This window comes from Puma concolor, chromosome E3, assembly GCF_028749965.1.
Source record: "Puma concolor isolate L17-30 chromosome E3, mPumCon1.1.hap2, whole genome shotgun sequence".
Lineage (NCBI taxonomy): Eukaryota > Metazoa > Chordata > Mammalia > Carnivora > Felidae > Puma > Puma concolor.
The window spans coordinates 19047104-19067534 of NC_141682.1; the positions used below are offsets into that span (position 1 = coordinate 19047104).

A 20431-nucleotide genomic window follows, 5' to 3' on the forward strand; every position below is an offset into this window, starting at 1 on the left:
TGTGAAATGCTACAAATCTGACCCTTCCTTAGTAGACGTGTAACAGCAGATTAGGGGACAAAAGAATGGTATACTTGGATGGATACAAAAGCTCTCAAAAGGAGCTTGCATTTTAGGTACACTGGTTATGAAACAAATGGAAAGCTGTTTGCCTCCTGCCTACTGTCCGCCATCTCCTGACTAGGTGCTTCTATACGAGCCTAGAAGCACCAAGCCCTGGTGGAGAGACAGCTGAGGCCCAGAGGGGGCTCAGCTTCCACAGAGGGTGAGACGAAAGCCAGGCTTTTTGACCCCTAGCCAACCCCCCTTGACATTGCCCTGTGCCCAGTCTTGGAATGCCATCTTTTTTCCAAATTGTTCCCCTTTGCCCAGGCCTCTCTCCAGATGGGCCACCGTCAATGTGTCCAGCACTCTGTGACCCACCTTCCCACGCCCCACCAGCCCAGTTACAAATGGTGGTTTTCTGTTTATTGCTCAAAAACAAAAATCCATAAGCAAAGGCGGGGAGATTGTGGGCTGGGAGACGGCATGAAGTGGGTAGGGGCCTTGTCCCTGTTTTCCCCCTACATCTCTCTTCCTGTGACCCTCCAGAGCCCAGGGGTTAGGCCTGGGGCCAGAGCGTCTGGGAAGAGGCTTCATGGCCAAGGGAATGCAGAACTCTCAGGCAGTCCTTTGGCAGGGGGCGGGAGGGGGGGTTGCCCTGGGCTGGAGGGGTCCCAGGAGTTGCGGGGGGCCAAGTTCCCCTCCCAGGGTCCAAAAGCCAGTAGGGCCAGAGGGGAGGGGCAGGCCCCTTGTTTGGCAACTGAGAAGAGGAGGCTTGGGCGGCAGGATGCTGGTTTATTTACTGTAGGGTCCCCAAGGGCCATCAAAGCCCCCTCGTGGGACCAGGAGACTATTTACACATCAGGGAGAAAGGGAGCCAGAGGCAAGGTCCTGTACTCCTCCCTGCCCAGGAGGGGGAGGGGAGGGGCGTCCTGGGTCCTGCGGCCTTAGTCTTGGGGTTCAGATGGAAACTTCATACTCCCGTGTATCCTGGAGACAGAGAGGTGGGATCAGTTGCTGGAGTGGGAGGGGGATGGAGGAGGGAACAAAGTGAGAGGAGGCACCCACAAGGAAGGGGAGAGACCGTGGGCTTTTTACAAATAACATCGATCGCGAGGTTTGGGAGCCAGGGGGTGAGAACAGCCAGGGGATGTTCGGTTTATCTTATAGTATCTTAAAATCACATACAAAATCAGAGTTTCTGGATTGTCTCGAACAACTGGAAGATCTGGCAACTGCGCCCGAGTCTCCACTACGGACCCGATGGGGTGCAAGGTCTCCATTTAGCCACAGTCCTCACCACCCTCTATTGTTCACACCTGACTTGCTTTGTTCACTGGCGTGGCCTTGGTAGGCAGCTGAGGTTGAAATTCCCCAGACAGGTATTACAGAGACTTTGAGAGAAGGTTATGGAGTCCTGGGGGAGCTGAGAGGTGTGGCGCTCCGGGGGCAGGGGAAGGGCTCACCCCAGCTTCATACAGTGGATTGCTGAAGTCTGACTCCACAGTGATGGGGCTGTAGGAATGGGAGCCCGAGAAGCCGAAGAGGGATTTTCCCTGTAGCCTGGGAAAGGGAGGAGATAGAGGGGCTTATCGAGAGGTGAGCCCCCAACCCCCCCTCACCCAGGCGTCTGTGCCAGGCAGGCAGGACGTCTGCCCTGGCTCGAAGCTTCCCGAGTAGGGTACTTACTTGGTGTAGTATATGTAGACGCCGCTGCCGAGGACAATGACCAAACCTAGGGGCAGCAGGATAGCCAAAGCCAGGTTCCCGCCCTCCAGCTGACGCGACGGATCTGTGGTCTGGGTCACTGGGGAGAGGAGAGGCCAGTGAGCTGGGGCTGGGCCCAGCCCTGGGCTCTCCCAGCCTCCTGCCCTGGGCCTCGAACCCTGGGCCTCACCCCTCCGGGGCCTGGCCTCCTGCCCCCGGCCTCTGCCTTGCCCCCCCGACTCGGCCAGGCCTGGTTCTCCACCTGTGCCCTCACTGACCTTCCAGTTTTCGGTTGTCCAGGAGCTCCTCATAGGCCACTGCAGGGAGAGGAGGGGGAGGGGACGGGGTCTGAGCCAGGGAGGGGAGGAGGCTGGGTAGAGGCCGGGAGCCCAGGGGGGCTGGGCTGGACAGCCTGCGTCTCTCTGCCCTCTGCTCACCCTAAACTTTATCCTTCCCTTGGCGGGGGCGTGGCAGGAGTAGTCAGGGCAGGGCCTTCTTCCTCCTTCTCCAGACCCCTAAAAGTTCAGCCTTCTTGGGCAGTCTAAATGAATCAGGTCTGTGGAATTTGTCAAAAGTAGGGAAGTGGAGACTGCTCCAGAGGGCACGGGACTTCCAAGCCAAAGCCCCCTCTGCTCCATCATCCTTCAGGACAATTCTGTAATACCCGTGAGGATCAGAGCCCTCCGTAGGTGAAGGGGGAGCTCGGCAGGGTTAACCGCTGGTCTCAAATTCGCTTTCTGATTTTCCCAGCCCTGTCACTCCCCAGACACTGCTGCGCCCCCTCCGGCCCTGTCTGCCCAGGCACCTTTGCAGAGTGGGGGCTGGCTGGTCCACTGGGAGGGGTGGCCGGGCACACAGGTGATGGTGACCTCGCCGATGAGCTCAAAGCCCTCATAGCAGAAGAAGCGCAGAGACTCGCCCGCCTGGTAGTGATGTTTATACAACGTCTGATAGCCATTCTCTGGCACCCCTGGGTTCAGGCACGGCTCATACTTCACTGCAGGGCACATGTCAGTCACAGGCCGGCTCGCTGCTGAGCAGGCCACCCAGCCACCCTTCCCAGGGTGTCCCCAGACTCACAGGCACACTTGGGGACCCGGTCGCTCCACTTGGGTGTGCCTGTGTCCCGGCTATAGCAGGTGAGTACGGCCGCCCCCTCCAGGCTGTACCCGGGCAGACAGCGGTACTGGACGTGGGAGCCAACAGGGAAGCCAGCGTCCGAGGTGGTACGGTGCCCATTGGTGATCTCACCAGGGTCGGCACAAGTCATGACTGTTGGCAGGAGGGCAAGGTCAGGGGGAACTCGGCCCTTAAAGGATCTCCCAGAAAGCTTAGGGCTGAGCCGTGGGCCGTCTTCCCTCTAGGCAAGCCCCCCCTCTCCCCCTATTTCCTCTGAATGAAGAGATCAGAAGTTGGAAAGCCCTAAACCCCCATGCATTTTAGGTTTCAGGCTTCTTCCAGAAAAGAGTGGTGGAGGCAACCCAGGCCCTCACCCTAGGGTGAAATTTGAAATATCGTGGCCCCTGTACCAGAGCAGACCAGCTACACTCCAGCACTGCCAGCCCTGCATGGTGGATCTTGGGCGGGACAGCAGCTGCTCTCTTTAATTTAATTTTATTTTTTTTTTTTTAATTTTTTTTTTCAACGCTTTTATTTATTTTTGGGACAGAGAGAGACAGAGCATGAACGGGGGAGGGGCAGAGAGAGAGGGAGACACAGAATCGGAAACAGGCTCCAGGCTCCGAGCCATCAGCCCAGAGCCTGACGCGGGGCTCGAACTCACGGACCGCGAGATCGTGACCTGGCTGAAGTCGGACGCTTAACCGACTGCGCCACCCAGGCGCCCCTCTTTAATTTTATTTTTGAGAGAGAGAGGGAGAGAGAGAGACAGGGGGGCAGGGGAAGGCGGGAGAGAGGGGGAGCATGAGCCGGGGAGGAGCAGGCAGAGAGAGAGACGAACAGAGGATCCAAAGCAGGCTCTGTGCTGACAGCAGAGAACCCAGTGTGGGGCTCGAACTCACGAACTGTGAGATCATGATGCGAGCCAAAGTCGGACACTTAACCGACTGAGCCACCCAGGAGGTCCAGCAGCTGTCCTCTTTAGAGCCCTCCTGCTCAGCTCATCACTGTCCTTCCCAGCCCCTTGTGCGCTCCTACAGCCCGCCCTGCAGGTGCTTACTTATTTGCAGGAAGTAACAATCACAGACATTTCTTGTACTTAGACCTGCACAAGGCACCCTGTTAAATGTTTTACATCCACGGTATCCTATACCCTGATGGTCCCGAAAGGCCAACGTGTCTCCCAGGGCTCAAGGTGGTCAAATAACTGGTCCATGGCCACTCAGCCAGGTCAGAGCCCCATAACACTGGGCTGAGATTCGGAGACTTGAGTCTCAGCTCAGCTTCAGGCTCAATGTGCTGCCTTGGCCAGGCCCTAGCCCCTGTCCCCTATCCCCTCTGGGTCCTGCCTCCGTCCCTTCCTGTCTCTGTCTCTGTCCTGTCCTGTCTGGGTTTCAGACTGGACATCCTGTGAATCCTTCCAGAGATGGGGAGCTGCGTCATCCAGAACGTTTTCCTTGTGCGCAGCCCAAATCTGCCTTCCTGAACTTAACCTCATCGGGCCCACCGTTGCCCCCAAGGACCAGGTAGAAGACCTCCCATCCCATGTCCTCGTGGCCGGCTTCCCCAAATTTGAAGAAAATGACAGCAACCACCCCTTTCTGCTATTCTAAGAGATAAACACTCCCAGCTCCTTTAAATGTCACCTCCTCTGAGAAATCTCCTGTCCCATCACTGGAACAACGACCCCCCTTCCCTTCCCTTCTTCATATTTATAGCAGCTACTACTTACTGCTGACACGTGCGCTGTGTGAACTTGATTTGCTCTTCACAGCCCCTTTTCCTATTTCACCGATGAGGCAGCCAAGGCTCAGAGATGTTAAGCACTTTGCCCCAAATCATCCCGCAGTTACCACTGTGCAATATTCTGAGTTATTTAAGCGTCTGTCCCCCTCCTGGACTGTGAGCTCCGCCAGGGTCGGGAGGGACCCCAGACCCTCTGCATAACCCTAACCCCGCATGGGGCTTCAAAGACTGCATTAAAATAAACCGAATTCTCTGACCAGCCTCGGCCCTAGTACAGTGACTCCCCGTAAGGTCAAAGGTTAGGGACTGAGAGACTGGAGCAGGGTCTAGAACGAAAAGAGCGAGCGGAAGGCCGGGAGGGGTGGAACTCGGCCTCAGCAGAGGCGGGGCCAGTAGGCTGTGGGGCGGGGCCGCGAAAAGGTGAGGCTGGACCCAGGGCACGCGGGGTCAGAGCCCAGAACAGTGCACTTGAGGGATGCCGCCCGGAGATGAGAGTGGGTCCAGAGGGGACAGTTTTGGGACACCGAGGATCGGAGGAATGGACCCCAAAGGGAAAGGGGGACGGGGCCTGAGCAAGATCTGGGCAGAATCCAGAACGAAGGGATGAAACGCGGCCGGGATAGGGGCGGGGACACAAAGGGACCGAAGCGGGACGCAGAGGGGTCTGGCGGCGCCCAAGCTGAGCCGCGAAACCCAGATGGGGAGGGGCGGGGCCACGAGAGATGTGGGCGGGGCCCGAGCTCACTCTTTTGGCAGGCGGGCGGCGCTGCGCTCCAGGACAGGTCCCACTGGCAGGTGAGAATGTCGGAGCCGAGGAGCTCGTAGCCAGGCTCGCACTGGTAAGTAAGCACGGTGCCCCGGATCAGGTCCCCGTGGGAGGCCGTCCTCCAGCCCCACTCCGGGGGTGGCAGCTCGGGGCACGTGTCGTTCCTCGGGACCTCTGCAGGGGAAAGACAGAGAGTTTGGATGCTACCCTGCGAATGACTCGGGGAGCCCTTCCAGCCTCAGGGACCTCGAGCTCCTCCCGCGATCTCTGGCCTGCCGGACCCCTGCCCATTTCAGGAGCTTAGACCTCGGTACCTTTGAAGTGCAACACGAAACCCTGCCCCAGGCCCGGGTTTGGGGGCCCTGGCGGTGCCTGGAACTGCAGCGTGAGGTCGGGCCCAGAGGAGAGGAGGCGGCGGCGCGGTTGGGGTCCCCGCAGCTGGGCCAGGACTCGGGCGCTGGGACCGTCCCCGTCGAACAGTGTCAGCATGTCCCCTTCGCGCACATTCAGGCTGCGGGGAGTGGGACCAGATAAGGGGGCTGGGTTATGATCGGCCCCTCCTATCCGGTTCTGCCCAATCCCTAACTCAGTTCATTAGTAACCCGACCTACTCTCCAGCCCTGCCCACATTCTTCCCTCCCAGGCCCGGCCCCGCCTCTTGACCAATTTTGGGCTTCTCTGTGGTAACCACTCCAGGTTCCACCTGTTCTGTGGCTCTTCCCAGTTCCTGCTTCCCCATTCCTAGTCCAACTCCTTGCGACCTCGCACTCTCTGGTCCCTCCTCCATCACGCTGTGAGCCACAGTCTCGCACAAGCCCCGCCCTGACCAATCACAGGCCATGTTCATTTACCAGCAGCCCAACTCCAGGCCCCACCTGAGTATCTGCAGGCCAGCTTCTGGATCGTCACGTGACCACCTCATACCAAATCAGCTCACTGGATTCTCCTCACACCCACACCCACCTTGGGTGCTGGTGGTGATACAACAGCTTGGGCCTGGGCCCCTGGAAGTTACTCCAGGGGCGGCCTCAGAAACAGCCAAAGAGTGGGAGACTCCAGGCCAGAGCCCCCTGTTCACTATTACCCGCCCCCCCCCCCCCCCCCCAGCCGCAGAAGACTGCAGTAGCCCATTTCCTTGTCCAAAATCGCCTGGCTGATAATTTGTACCTAGGTCTACCCGACAACGCACTCCCTCATCCTGAACCCTTAGTTGCCTCTTTCATTAGATCGTATATTCACCAAATCTCGTGTAGAAGTGCAAGCCGGCCAGGCTCAGAATGCAGGCTAGGCTGTTGTCATACCACACTTCACTGACCCACGCCCGCCGCACCCCTGCAGCACCCAAACGTACATCTCCACTTGGAGCAAGATGCGCTTCTCTTCTTGGACATGTAGGCCCCACACGCAGTCCTGGCCGGGGCTATAGCTCTGGGGCCAGTCAGGAGAGAGGACCACACCAGCTGCCTCTGACAGCTCCCCTCCACACATGGCTAGGGTGAAAGGGGGTGGGGGTCGTCAGATTCAGAACCCAGGTGGGAGGGCGGTCTCCAGTTCACCACAGACCTCACCGCTCCCAACTGCGTGCACTAGACCACCTCACAGGTTTCCTGTTATCTATTAAGACACCTGTTTCTCGATGTACCTAGTCCTGTTGTACCCAATCCCCAGCCCTGCTCTCAATTAGCCCTGCCCATGCTCCAGCCTATGCATTACCCACCCCCCCCAACCCATAACTTAGTTCTATTTCTAGCTCTTCAAGACATTTGGGTTGTGACCCCTAAGTTTTGTAACAAACACACCAGTTATTTAGTTAAGAAAACTATTTCTGAAAGGGACAGGGATTTGCCCAAGGCCTGGGTTTATTAGGTTTGGAGAGGCAAGTCTCCTCCCTGAATGGCCTTCCTAAGATTCCCAGCCCGGGGGGAGTCTGTAGACTGAAGGACCTCCTGGCGATGTCGAGGGCTCACCCTTGCAGGCTGGCTCTGTGTCGTTCCAGTGGGGCTCGGTGGGATCCACACATTCGATGGCATTGGGGGGGCCCGGGGGCTCTAGGGCATATCCTGGGAGGCACGAGAAGGTGGCCAGTGCCCCTGGGCGGTACTCAGGGTCCGTGGTGGTGACATTGCCATGTGCCAGGAAGGGGGCGAAACAGCGATCTTCTTCAAAGGCTAGAGAGGAGTCAGTCACAGAAATTAAGCATTAAGATAGGTCTCAGGGGTCTCAGACTGGGGGGACTTAGGCTGAATTCAAGTGTCGTTTGGCCATTCCGTGGTCTGTTTACAATGGAATGCTTAGGGCTTAACTTTCACTCTCCAGTCTCCTCCAAACCCTAACACTTCTCATTTACACATTTCTGTTACCTTCCTGCCTCTGGAGGAAAACTGCTAGGCTAGTCAAATCGCAGCTCCCATTCTACAGATGAGGAAACTGAGATCCAAGGACAAAAAGTCACTTGCCCAGTGTCACACACTAGGGCAGTGGCAGAATCAGGTCTCAGACTCACATGGCTTGATTCCCAGCTAGAGACACTTGGTTTTAGAAACTGCAGAGGAGGGAGAGGAAAGGGTGCCTTTGGAGAACTGGCTCATGTAAGTGTGTTCTCCCCTCAAAAATAACAGATTCTGATTACCCCTGATCATCCATGCTGTGGCTAGAATCCAAAAGTGCAGTGAATGCAGAAGCTACTCAATTCTGATTTTGGACTAAGTCAGCAAAAATAAACATTTGGAGAGCATTTTAGTTTTGGCCCACGTGATCATATCTTAGCTGCAAAACTATACGTGAAGAGGAATCTGAAGCTCATGGAACAGCAATGACCCACAACTAGGGAGGCAGGCCTTAAACCTGGAACTCTTTTCACATTTTCAAAGACAAAATGCAAATTATTTTTTAGATCCACTGGTGTAGTTTACTGTTATTTAACCCGATGAGGTTAAGTGTCATGTCCAAATCCTATGCACCCATCAGGGCCCAGTGCCAATTCCATTTCTCCCTTGATTCATACCAGAGACCAGCCCCTCCCATCTCTAAGCATTTCATTTTCTTTATCTCTCTCCTGCTACTGTTTGCACAAATCCTCTGCTCCAGTCACACTGAAATTTCCTGTTTCCCAAACATACCAGGCCTTTCTATGACTCTTTACTATTGCTCACACTGTTCCTTTCACCTGAGATGCTCATCCCTAATCTCCCTCTTTTATTTATTTATTTTTTTAAGTTTATTTATTTATTTTGAGAGAGAATGAGTGGGGGAGAGGCAGAGTAAGGGAGAGAGAGAATCCCAAGCAGGTTCCACACTGTCAGCACAGAACCCCACTCAATGCTCCAACTCACGAACCATGAGATCATGACCAGAGTGGAAACCAAGTCAGGCCCTTAACCGACTGAGCCACCCAGGTGCCCCTAATCTCCCACTTTTAAAATTCTCTCTATCCCAGAGCCTGGCCAGTAGGTAGAGTATGAGACTCTCAACATTCTCTCTATCCTGTAAAGGTGTTCAAACACCTCTTCTCCCATGGTCGGCTGACCTCCTTGTTTCTACCTGTCCAGCATCCGGTCCCCCTTCTTCTGTTTACAGCACTCCTTTTTTCATTTTGGGATACATGCCTCCCCGGTCAATGAGGTCCGGTTGGGGCCAACTCTGGATGGTTATGTGATGTGGATCTGCCAATCCTAACACCACCTGACCCTAGCTTTAATGAGGCTCGGGTGTAGGCACATGACCTAAGCCAGGGAAATGAGAGCCCTTCTTGGCATTTCTGCTGAGAAAGTGCTATACTTTCTCTTTCTGGTTGACTTACTAAGTTGGTGGTTTATCAGTCAGAACTGCTAGGTCCACCACATATGAGAGCCTGACAATGAAGCCAATGCAGAGCAAAGAACTGAGAGATTAAGGTAATTGGACTCTTGGCTGTGTATCTAGAGCCAGCCATATATGAAACTTAAAGAGAAAAAGCCACTTCAGGAATTAGAAGGGGTCCATCAGAGGGGATTTTTAGAGTTTTGGGGTGGGAAAGCAAGTTAGGTTCCAGGGATCCAAACACAGAGATGAACAGGGACAGTGTTTGTGCTTGTGACTGTACCTGGCCATCAGGAAGAGGGGAGAGTGCAGGAGTTGGGGCCCCGAGAGGAGGGCGGTTACCTTCAAATCGGAGGCTTAGCAGCAGGGGATTGGCAGGTGTCTCTGAGAGCAGCTCCACATACAGGGACTGGGCATCACTGATGAGACCCCGCTCTGGGACATCATCCATGTCTGAGTCATAGATGACTGGGGAGAGGGGACTGCCCCCTGAGCGCACCATTAGCCTGAGATGGACAGAAGGGTCGTCAGGAGCTCAGTTTCCCCTCAGAAGCTGCCCCACCTCTTGCCAGGCTCTCCTCACTCATTTTCAAGCTATTGTTTTCAAAGGTCGACTACATGCCAAGTACTCTAAGCCTTTACACATTTTGTCTCATTTAATTTTCACAAGAGCCCTTGAGTGGGTACTCTTTATTACTCCTTACTTTAGAGATGAGGACACGGAGGCCCAGAAAGAGTAAATAACCTGCCCAACATCACACAGCAACTCATGGCAGAGCTGCGATAGCAGTTAGATAGAGGGGGTACCAATGATGATGAGGATGCCAAGCACATTTACAGTGCTCTCTGTGGGCCAGGCACCCTTCTAAGTATTTCATGTGTCTTAACATGTATCCTCGCAGAAACCTTCAAAAGGAGGTCCTATTATTGCCACTCTACAGGAGAGGAAACTGAGGCACAGAGAAGTTTAGTGATTCATCTAAGTTGACACAGCTATACTGCCTAAGAAGGGGAAGGACCAATCTGTATTTGACACAAATTTTAACCGGGATCCACCCCAGACCTGTCTGACCACCCCCTGCAGCCTCCCTGTTTCCCAGAGGTGGGGACCTCTGACTCAAGGTGCAGATCCTCACCGGTCATTGTCCTCATCCAGTGAGACCCTCTCGAAGTGCAGGTGAAGCCGGCGTCCCTCAGCTGCTTCAATGACCCAACGGCAGGTGAGGTTGGGCCCTGCCGCTCCCCCAGGCTCAGGGGACACGATGCGGCCCAGTGTAGCATTGTGGATGGTGCCACCACAGGATGCTGTGTGGGGGGGGGGGATATGTTAAGGTGACTTGTCCTCCTGTCTTCAGAGCTGTTACATCCACACCTTTGGTTGGGACCTGGCCTCAGGGTGCCCTACAGGCTCACGGCAGAGGACAGGACATTTCCAGGCCACCACTCAGGTAGGGAACCAGCCCTAAAATAGGAAACCCCAGAATGGACACCTCCTAGGATGGAAATCCTGCTAATATGAACACTCTCCAGATGTGGATACCCTGGCATCTGGAGTTATGGGGGATCCCCCAAATTGAAGCCCTCAAATGGAAAATCTTCCAGATGGGATCACCAGGATGAAGACTCTCCAGGATAGAGACCCTCTAGATATGGACCTCAAGAATGGTTTCCTTGAGGATGAGGAGTCTCTAAGAGAAGAGGCAGCCAGAATGGTGACTCCCCAAATGGAAACCCTCTAGGCAGGACATCCCCAGATAGAGACCCCCAAGAATGGAGATTCTCAGAGGATAGGGACAGTGTAAGGAGCTCCAGATGGAGACACCAGGATAGGGACTCTTCTAGGCAGAAACCACTTCAAGATGGATGTTCCCCAAAAATGGAGATGCCCAAGATAGTACCCTCCCAATGGGGCTCCCAGGACAGGCCCCACTTAGCATGCAGGAGACTCACCCATACAGCTGGGGGGTTCACCACTCCAGGCTGGCCGGGTGCCATTGAGGCAGATAAGGGTCTCCTCACCCTGCAGCTGGTAGCCCGAATCACAGTGGAAGGTGGCAGTACCCCCAGGGTGCAGGTCTGTCACGCTCACATCCCCATGGGTCGGCCGGGGAGGGAAGCCACAGCTCAGGAGATAGGCTGGATAAGGCAGAGCAGGGAGAAGGACTCTTTTCTCCAGGCCACTCTCACCAATCACCCAGCACTTCCTTCCCCCTTTCCACATCCCCCTGGAGGCACAGACTGGCTCCTTACTGGAGTTTTCACATGGCTACTTGGTCTAACGAAGAGATAACTTCAATGTCTCTTATCTCCCCTAATCTTTGTAATCTACCCACTTTGGCTTCCATTTTAGAGATGAAGTATCTGAGATTCAAAGACATTCTGACTGTGGTACATATTTGGTGAGTGACCTCGGGCAAATCAGTTGACCACTCTGAACCCATCCAGCTCTAATAATAACAAATAGTATTTCCAGAGCCCGTTCAGCTGCTAAGGTGAGTTTATGCAGCACTTTTGAGGTAGCCAGAGTAAGACTGTGATACGTTTTCCAGATGTAGAAATTGGTTACTAAGTGCCTCACCATGTTTTCTCCCTCCTTTAAAAGCATTTTTTTAAATGTTTTATTTATTTTTGAGACAGAGAGAGCATGAGTGGGGGAGGGGCAGAGAGAGAAGGGGACACAGAATCTGAAGCAGGCGTCAGGCTCTGTGCTGACACGGGGCTCAAACCCACGAACCGTGAGATCATGACCTGAGTCAAAGTCAGAGGCTTAACCAAGTGAGCCACCCAGGCACTCCTATGCTTTCTCCCTTCTACACATACAGACTCTCTTCCACGGAGGCGAGTGGTGGTAGGATTCCCTCAGCTTTCATCCAGAGGAGCCACATGAAACTCCTTTAGGAACTTTGACCATCTTGTCATTAAAGACCTTCATACTCAGTGCCCCCTAAATGAATCCTCCAGTGAAAGTGAAGTGCTAGGGAAAGCTTTGCTTTCCTTTGTTTCTCTCCTCCTCTCTTGCAGTGAGAACTATCCAATCTCTCTTTTTGTGCTGGCTGCTAAGACGCTCAGAAACAGATCGAGGCTTGTCCCTAGCAACAAGGGCCTGTCCATCCACGTCTATTTTTTCATCTTTAATACGCACTTCCTGGCACCAATTTTCTTCTTATTTTATTTAATTTTGATGTGTTCTTTTTTGAAAGCCTCCTGAAAACCTTGTGGAATCCTATGAGAGAAATAAATAGAAAGTGACTTTGGGGATGCCTGGCTGGCTTAGTCAGACGAGCATGCGACTCTTGATCTCAGGGTCATTAGTTTGAGCCCCATGTTGGGTGTAGAGACTAACTAAATAAGAGAAAGAAAGAACGAAAGAATGAAAGAAAATAGGAAGGAAAGGAAGGAAGGGAGGAAGGAGGAAAGAAGGAAAGAAGGAAGGAAGGAAGGAAGGAAGGAAGGAAGGAAGAAAAAGAAAGGAAGAGACTTGGTAGTAAACAATGGACTCTAAATTTGGTCCTGACACAGTTCTGTGTGTCTGTTTCAGACCAGTCACAGTTCATCAAGAAGGGCTGCCAGGCGGAGGTGCACCAAAGCTGGGTCTCTGTAGCAGGGGTAGGCTCTGGGTAACCGTGCTTGGAAGGTACCAGTTTGCCTGGGCCTCTGTTTTTGCTAACTCTCCAGCCCTAAGTGATTCTGTCAGAGAGCTGGTCTCTCCCTACTTCAAAATTCAATAAGCATTTCCTTGGCTGGGTGCTGGGCACAGAGAGGCAAAAAGGGCCCCCAGGCTTTGCCCTTCGGGAGTTCACAGTCTATGAAGATAAACACAAAAACCTTCTAGAATACAGTGGTTTAAGTACATATTAGCCTCTTGATGACTCTCCACAGTTAGCAGAATCAAGTCCAAATGCTTTGGGTTGACATTCAAATGCCTTCCATAGCTGTGTCCAGCGCAACACTCCCAGCATCAGGTCTTAGCACCCACAATCTGTATATCCTACACAATGTAATTTTGTGACTTCCGTATCTTTTCACACCATTTCCCCCACCTGCAAGGCCCTCTTCTCGCCCTTTTTCATTTCTCAAGGAGTAACTTAAGAACCACCTCTTCCAGGAAGTCTTCCTCACCCCTCCCCTTTCCAATTGAGTTTGTTTCTTTCTTGCCTCCTCACATGCACCTGCATAATCTTATCATCACATTGACTGCTGTCTATTGCCATGATGAGACAGAACCATGTCTTATTTATTTTGTCTCCCCAAAGCCTAGCCTAACTGGTCCACTGATGCGGCAGCGAAGAGGGTTTTTGGAACAATACACAAGAGCACTGGATTTGGAACCGGCAGACCTGAGTTCTGGGTCCAGCTCCAAGACTTATTAGCTGTATGACCTTGAGCAGGTGATGTCACCTCTAGGGCCTGTCACCTGTAAATGGCAGTAATAACCACTATAATTGACAACTGGCCTTCAGGTTAAAGGAAAGAAACACACAAAGCACCTGACACATAGAAAGTACTCAGAAAAGCTTAATCACTTGCCACTCCATCTCAATTAATGAATGCCTCAGAGTCAGGGCTGGGGACTGACTGCTGACTCTGCAATGAACTTACAGGTGGTTTAGCATCCATCTGACCTTTCATCCTCTCAGAGCTGGGGGTCACTCTCAGGGGTGCTGGGAGATGCAAAGGAAACCACAGTTGGCGCAGGGGTTTTGTAAATGGGAACGCTCGCTGGGCTTGGGGCGAGCAGTGATGGAGCCTTTGGCCTTTCAGAGAAGCTAATGAGGCCACTTTGGACCAGAGGCCCCAGCTAGTGCAGACTGGGGAGCGCTTAAACAGGGCCTCGGTCCCAAAGGTGCCCTGAGAAGCTGCAAAGCAGGGAAGACGGAGGCAGGTAATGAAGGCCAATTTATGCAATAGCCCTGCTTCCCCAAATGTTCTACTTAGTCTAAAGAGTCCTATTTTCAATGCCCTAGGGAAGTGGCTGCTTAAGAGAGCCAGCGGGGAGCCATTTTGTAAAATCGGAAGTCCTGCCCTGGGCCCGGGCCCTGGGCCATGCCCTTGCTTCCTGCTGATCCGACCACCAGTTACATGGCCCCCACTTCACTGGGTTCTCCGCGAATAGGTCTCTCCACCTTGTACACATGAGCCCCTGGGCAGAGCTCTCCTGGGCAGAGGCCTCAGGAGAAACTCGAAAGTGTGTGAGGAAGGGGTACGGGCGCTGTGTGAGCTGGATAAAGCCCACAAGGGAAACGGGGGGCAGCAGAGCACACAAGAGGCAGGCAAGGCCATGAGGTGATGTAAATGGGGACATTGGCCCCAAACATAGTTCCCTCTCTGCTTTCCAAGGAACACGGGGACTTTGGAGATGGCAGCAGGGTCCGGAATGGGACAGTGGGCTGGGACTGTTGCCTCACACACACGTGTATGCTAGAACATACCCTTGCACTGTGGGAAGGTTCCCGTACACACGGGTGAGCACCAATGTCCACCTGTCTGTAGGCTGTCCGTGGGTGGTTGCTCATGAATGCAGTTGTGCCTCTTACGCCCCCCAAACCCAGCAGGATCTTTCTAGGCCACAAATCTGAGGCTGTCACTGTCTTGCTTAAAACCTCTCAACCCGTCTCCGTGCCCCTTGCAGGATAAAGTCATCTGTACTCCTTACTGAAGCTGACAAGGACCCTCATGATCTGAATCCAACCTACCTCCCAGTCTGGTCTCTTAGAGCCTGCTTCCCGCCCACCTCTTTCTGGGTTTTTCTGTAGCAACAACTGACATTGCTGAGCTCTCACTGTGTACGAGACACTATTTTAAGCACCTGACATGTATTAGTTAATTTGATCTTCCTAATAATGCCATGAGCTAAGTATTATGATCCCCACTTTTCAGGTGAGAAGTGAGGCACAGAAAGGTTAAGTAACTCGCCCCAGGTCACACAGCTAAGACAATTCTGTCTTCCATGCTGAATCACTTCAACTCCTCAAGGAGGCCATGCTTTTTCATCCGTCAGGACACTTGCCTCTTTCTCCCCCTCCCACCTTCCCCTAGTAGCTCATCTTTTAGTTCCCAGCTTAGTTACCTCCTCCAAGAAGGTGTCCCTGTATCCCTTAGGAGAAATTTAAGTCCCTTTGAAATTTGTTCCCTCTGCCTGTGGTTCCTTCATCATAGGGATAGAGGTCCGAATCTCACTGAATTATAATCATCCTGATTACTTGCCCATCTCTTTACCTAGATTCTGAGTTCCTTGATGATTTCCATCTAGCTTGTTCATTTCTCCCTCCAGGGATAACACAGGGCCGGTATGAAACGGGTGCTCAATAAACATTTGTCGAGTGAATGGGTGAACTGCCACCTGGATGTGTGCACACCCAGACACAGGTCTGTGAGTGTGTGAAATAAGTGTATGTAGACCTCCTCTATGGGCTCTGCCCCCAGGGTCCTAGCCAGGAGGAAAGGCTCCTGGTGATGTGCCTTGTGCGCAGTGTGGCCCCTCCCCTTCCACCAGCACCCCAGACTCCTCACCCTGATAGTGGATCCTGAAGCCACCGCCCCTTGGGACCCGTGGACTCTGGAAGTGCAGGAGCAGTCGGTTGGTTGGACTCCTAAGGACCTGTCCTTCTCCCAGCATGGAGGAGTTGGCCAGGAGTCGGGGGGCCAGGCCTGGGGACCCCCCACCAGCCAGCACCAGGAGTTCCTCCTCCCGAGACAGGTTCAGCGTCTGCACCTAAAGAAGCCAGACCCAGACCCCCCGGGACAAGTCAGTGTGGCAGCCAAATATCACTGTGACATCGGTCAAATTATAGAACTCTAGGAGAGTCTTTGAGATCCTTGGAAAACAGGCCCATTTCAGTTAGGAAACAGGTTCTCTGGTTCCCAGGCCAAACTTGTGCACACCTCTGGGCCTAGAGGAAAGGGCTTGGGGGCTTCAAAGTCCAGTTACCTGGATCTCAATGCCGTAGCCAGGGTAGACATGGATGCTGTATGTGCAGTCCAGGAGTCCCAAGGTGCGGCTGGCTGCACTCCCCAAATCTGGAGACTCCACATGCCCTTCGCCCTCAGAGATGTTGTTATTACACAGAACTGAAGAGATACAAGTGGCTGGAGTTGGGAGAATCCCTGTGTTCTTGCCCCCCCAGCCAAGCAACTCTGGGGGTCCTCACCTGTCTTGGCCCCAGCACCCCTCTCACCACCTTTATCCGGTGCTCCCTCTCCCCCCTCCCCCTCCCCCGTGCCCACAACTCCCTTCCCCAACCGTAATGGAGATAAAACACATAGAGAGGTGCTGGTACATAGCAAGGGCATATGAATGCCAGCCTTTATTATTATTGAGCGGAAGCCCAGACCCCTTCTTCCACACGTTCCCAGCAGCCTCTCCCCCTGCACACCCGCTCCTCTCCCACATTCGTACTCCTGCACACTGTCCCCATCCCCTTTCGCTCGCCTCACCTGGGCTGGTCACCGTGGTGGTAACAGTTGTCGTGGTGATGATGGTGGTCGTGGTCTCCTCTTCTCCTCCCTCAGGCCCGAGGGGTGGGCCTGGGGAGGCGGGGCCAGGAAGGGGCGGGGCCGTAGTTCCTGGGGGCGGGGTCAGCAGCTCTGGTGCGGTGGGGCCTGCCCCCCTGCCCCCTTTAGGGGTTACGGCTGTTGTCAGAGGCCCTGTCCCTGGCTCAGTGGCCCGTGGCAGGGAGGGCGCTGCAAGAGTCTGGCCGGCTGGAGGGGTGGCTAGTGTGGGGTCTGGATCAGATCCTGGGACAGTGCAACGGAAGTCAGGGCACAGAAGGAGCAAATTGGGGGGCCATGGGTAGGGAGCAGGGCTGAGGGAAACTGGGGGCTCCCCCACTGAACCCCAAAGACCTCCCCCACAAGGTGCAGGCCCCCCTCCACGTCTCCCTTCCCCACCCGAACTTTGAGCCTCCTCCCAAGGCGTCCACAGACTGACCCCCCATCCCTCGCCACCTCTCTGCCTAGGTCCTTCCACTCTGACAGTCTCCTTGAGCCTCTCCATGCCTCCCCCTTCAGATCCGGCTCCCCTTCCTGTGTACCCCTTTCTCTCTCCTCTCTCTCTCTTTCGCTCTCTCTGGAACTCTTCTCTGTTTAGTATTCCCGTGGCTCTCTGACTTTATGAGTCTAAATCTGCTACTCTCTGCATTTCTCTCTCTTTCTGTGTCTCTCTCCCCCTTGTTCCTCCGAATCTGGTTCTCTGAGTTTCCATCTGTGTTTCTCTCTGATGGTCTGTTTTTCTGTCTGGCTCTGTCTCTTGATCATTCTGTCTCGATTTCCCTGGGTCTCTGTCTATGCCCAGTTTTGACATGCTCTAACCATCACTCTCTGAACGTTACTGGCTTGGGTTCCCATCTCCCTGAGTTTATTCCCTCCCTCTCTGTATGCCACTCGTGCCACTCTGGGGGCCTCACCCGGCAGGTAGCCCATCTCTGGACCCCTCCTCAGCAGGGCCCCATGGAGCAGCTCAGCCAAAGCCTCGGAGGCTACTGTGGGGGCCTCACTTCCGGGCTCTGGCAGTACCTCTTCTTCCTTCAGGGGCAGACCTAGGAGATGAAGTTGTGTGAGCCCTTCCACTGCCCCACACTCTTTCCTTCTCTAGAAAGATCTTTTCCAGAGCTCTTCCCCTCTCCCCAGTCAGCAGGGCCTGCAGGAGCTCAGAGGGTCCCAGACTGGGCTGAGAGCCAAGATTGGAGGAGGGGCTCCCAGCTGCCTCACACACTCCTGCACCTTCCCCTCTCCCCCCACCCCCCAGGCTGAGTGGGCCTTCAGTGAACCCTGGACAGCGCCAGCAGCGTGGCCACAGTGCTACCTTCATTTTCCCCTCACTGGTGCTCTTCCCCAACCCTGGAGCTCTGCAGAGGGTCTGGCAGTACCTCCCAGCCCTTGCTTCCGCAGTGCCCAGCTTTCTTTCTGGGTTTCTGTCTCTGCAGTGTGGTGTTCTCTCTCTCTCTCTTTCTCTCTCTCTCTCTCTCTCTCTCTGTCTCTCTCTCTCTCTCCCTCTCTGCAGTCTCTGCCAGCTTCCCTGGAGTCTGGCGAGGGGTCAGATTAAGGACTGAATATTTGGTCCCTGGTCTCTGAGCACTGCCTCTGTTCATCTGTCTTTGTCCATTCGTCCAAGAGCGTTTGTGTGTGCAGTGCCTGGCGTTTCTCCCACCACCTCCGTGTCCCACCCAGGTACCCTGCATGCTTCATGCCGCCTCCGCAGACATCCCCCCAACTTCCCCAGCCCTTCTTCCTGTATTTAACACCCCCCCTGGCTCTGGTAAAAGCTCCCCTCATTCATTCCCCCACCTCTTCAGTATTGGGGGTTAGGGCTCCAGGCACCAGCGAGAAAGCCCTGGCTTGCCCCTTCCCCATCAGCTGTACCCCTCCCCTCTCCCAGAAGCTCAGAAAGCCCAGGATGTTCAGAGAAAGGATGGCAGAAGACCCAGCTGAGGACCTTCCCCGGGCCTACCCCCACGCTCCCATGTCCTTACCCTGAATCCAGGGACAGCTCAGCAGAATTAGGAACAGCAGCTGGGGAGGCGGCGGGTGCTGGACCCTGGGAGTCCCCATGGCGACTCACACCGATTTCTCTCCTCTGCGTCTCTTCTAAATAATCTGTCACCTTTCCTCCGTCTCCTTTTATCTTTCCCTTTACTTATTTATTTTTTTCCCTGCTAGCATGGAGCAAGAAAGACAATTTCTCTGCCCCTTGGGATGGAGGGGCAGAATTGGGCTGGAGGTCGCCTGGATCCCACCCCTCCTTGCCCAATCTCCTCTGTCTTCTGCTCTCGGGTCTGTGGGAGAGGGGGCGCGGCTCCGGCTGCAGGGGGTGGGACCAAGAAGGCCGAAGGGGCCGGGTGGCTTGGGTTACCCTCTCGCTCGGGCGCCTGGGTCCCCCCAGCTGGCTGGATCCCAAGCTGGGGGAGTAGGGAGAGGCAAGACAGCTTCAGGGGGTCTGGGGTGGGGTCGAGGATCAGGAGGGTCCCTACTGTGCTCTAGCGGGGCTTGGCGGGGAGGGGAGGGGGTTGCGGAACCTGGAGAGCCGAAGCTCGGGCACAGGAGCTGCGGGAGGGAGAAGCCGAGAAAGGTGTCGAACCCACGTCAGATCCTGGGGACGGGCGAAGGGAGGGGCCGGGATTTATTTGGGGGCGACGTGGAGGGGGGAGGGAGAAGGAGGAAGTGCAGATGGAGGAAGGAGGGACCACATGAGCCAGACCGTAATCCTTACTCCCGCGGCCCCTAGGGGAGGCAAAGGAAACTCTGGTCCTAGCTGTAATTACAACCTCTTCCCCCAGCCTTTCCAGCACATCTGGAATCTGAATCTCCTCTTCCCAGGGTGCCGAGGGGCGGCACAGCTGGGTTCACGCTTGCTCGGCTCCTCAGTATGCCCCCTACCCACATCCAGGAACCCCACCCCCCACAGGACTTCCCTTTCTGTTTTACAGCTCATGTGCAATGGGCTCCCCTCTTCCAGGAGAATGGCAAGTTTACACGTTTATGAGAAGTCGCAGGGGCGACAGGCCGGGATCTGGGGAGGGGAAACCCTTCTCTTACATTCACGACCCCGGCCAGCGGCCAGGCAGCTTCAACTTTGATTTTTTTTCTCCTGGCCTCTGTCACCACGCCTCTGGGGCGCCCTTTTCAGCACCACCAGCCGCGGACAGCTCTTCTCGGCCGAGCCGGAGCGGGCCCGGCCCCCAGCGCCTCCGGCGATTGGCTGAAGCCACCCTCACTATCAATCAGTCTCCCGCCGGGGGCCGGCTCTAGTGAAGGCGGAGGGGGAGGGGAGTCACAGGCCGACTGGTCAAGGGATCTGCAGACCTATGGACGGGCCGCAGTGTCCCTGTCCTCAGTCCGCGAGCGCCGGCCTTGTCCATCAGTCCGCGCGCCCGCCCCGCCCCTTGCCTTGCCACGCCCCTCCTCAGCCCCCGCCCCTCCTTTTCGCATTGCGGGGCGGCTGGAGGTTGGCACAGTGCCCCCTGCGCCCCACGTGGCGCCCCGTCGGGGCGGGGAGGCAAATCTGGAGACGACCCCCCCCCCCCATCCCAGCTGAGATGCGGCTGCCACTGGGTGGGGGCGGGGGTAGCTAAGCTGAGAGGACTGTGGGGATGGGTGACGTCAGGGTGAGTGGGAGCCAAGGAAGGAACGAGTAGGAGAGAGGGAGGGAGGGGGGAGAGAGAGAGAGAGAGGGAGAAGGAGAGAGAGAGAGGGAGAGAAGACCCGCGGGTCGGGTCGAGTGAGAAGCGAGGGCAGAGGGGAGAAGGGGGAGGAAGGAGA

General features: G+C 55.0%; 1 protein-coding gene across 3 annotated transcripts; it reads right to left on the reverse strand.

Annotated features, from left to right (window-relative positions):
- Positions 1-453: 453 nt before the first annotated feature.
- On the reverse strand, positions 454-19430 carry SEZ6L2 (seizure related 6 homolog like 2). 3 transcript variants are annotated; one of them, XM_086692435.1, is made up of 18 exons: positions 18646-19430; positions 17581-17712; positions 16613-16912; positions 16107-16246; positions 15689-15890; positions 11129-11314; positions 10315-10483; positions 9521-9684; positions 7348-7548; positions 6732-6870; positions 5695-5891; positions 5360-5554; positions 2830-3021; positions 2555-2746; positions 2028-2066; positions 1732-1849; positions 1509-1630; positions 454-1032 (listed from the first exon to the last, which is right to left on the reverse strand). In XM_086692435.1, exons 1-17 carry the CDS (start codon positions 18722-18724, stop codon positions 1516-1518), a joined length of 2760 nt encoding a protein of 919 aa, XP_086548561.1. In that variant the 5' UTR covers positions 18725-19430; the 3' UTR covers positions 454-1032; positions 1509-1515. The 3 variants fall into 3 exon arrangements, with proteins under 3 accessions (XP_086548561.1, XP_086548560.1, XP_086548562.1); XM_086692434.1 differs by having other exon boundaries at positions 1509-1605; positions 18646-19427; XM_086692436.1 differs by lacking the exon at positions 2028-2066 and having other exon boundaries at positions 1509-1605; positions 18646-19427.
- Between the last annotated feature and the right edge of the window lie 1001 nt (positions 19431-20431).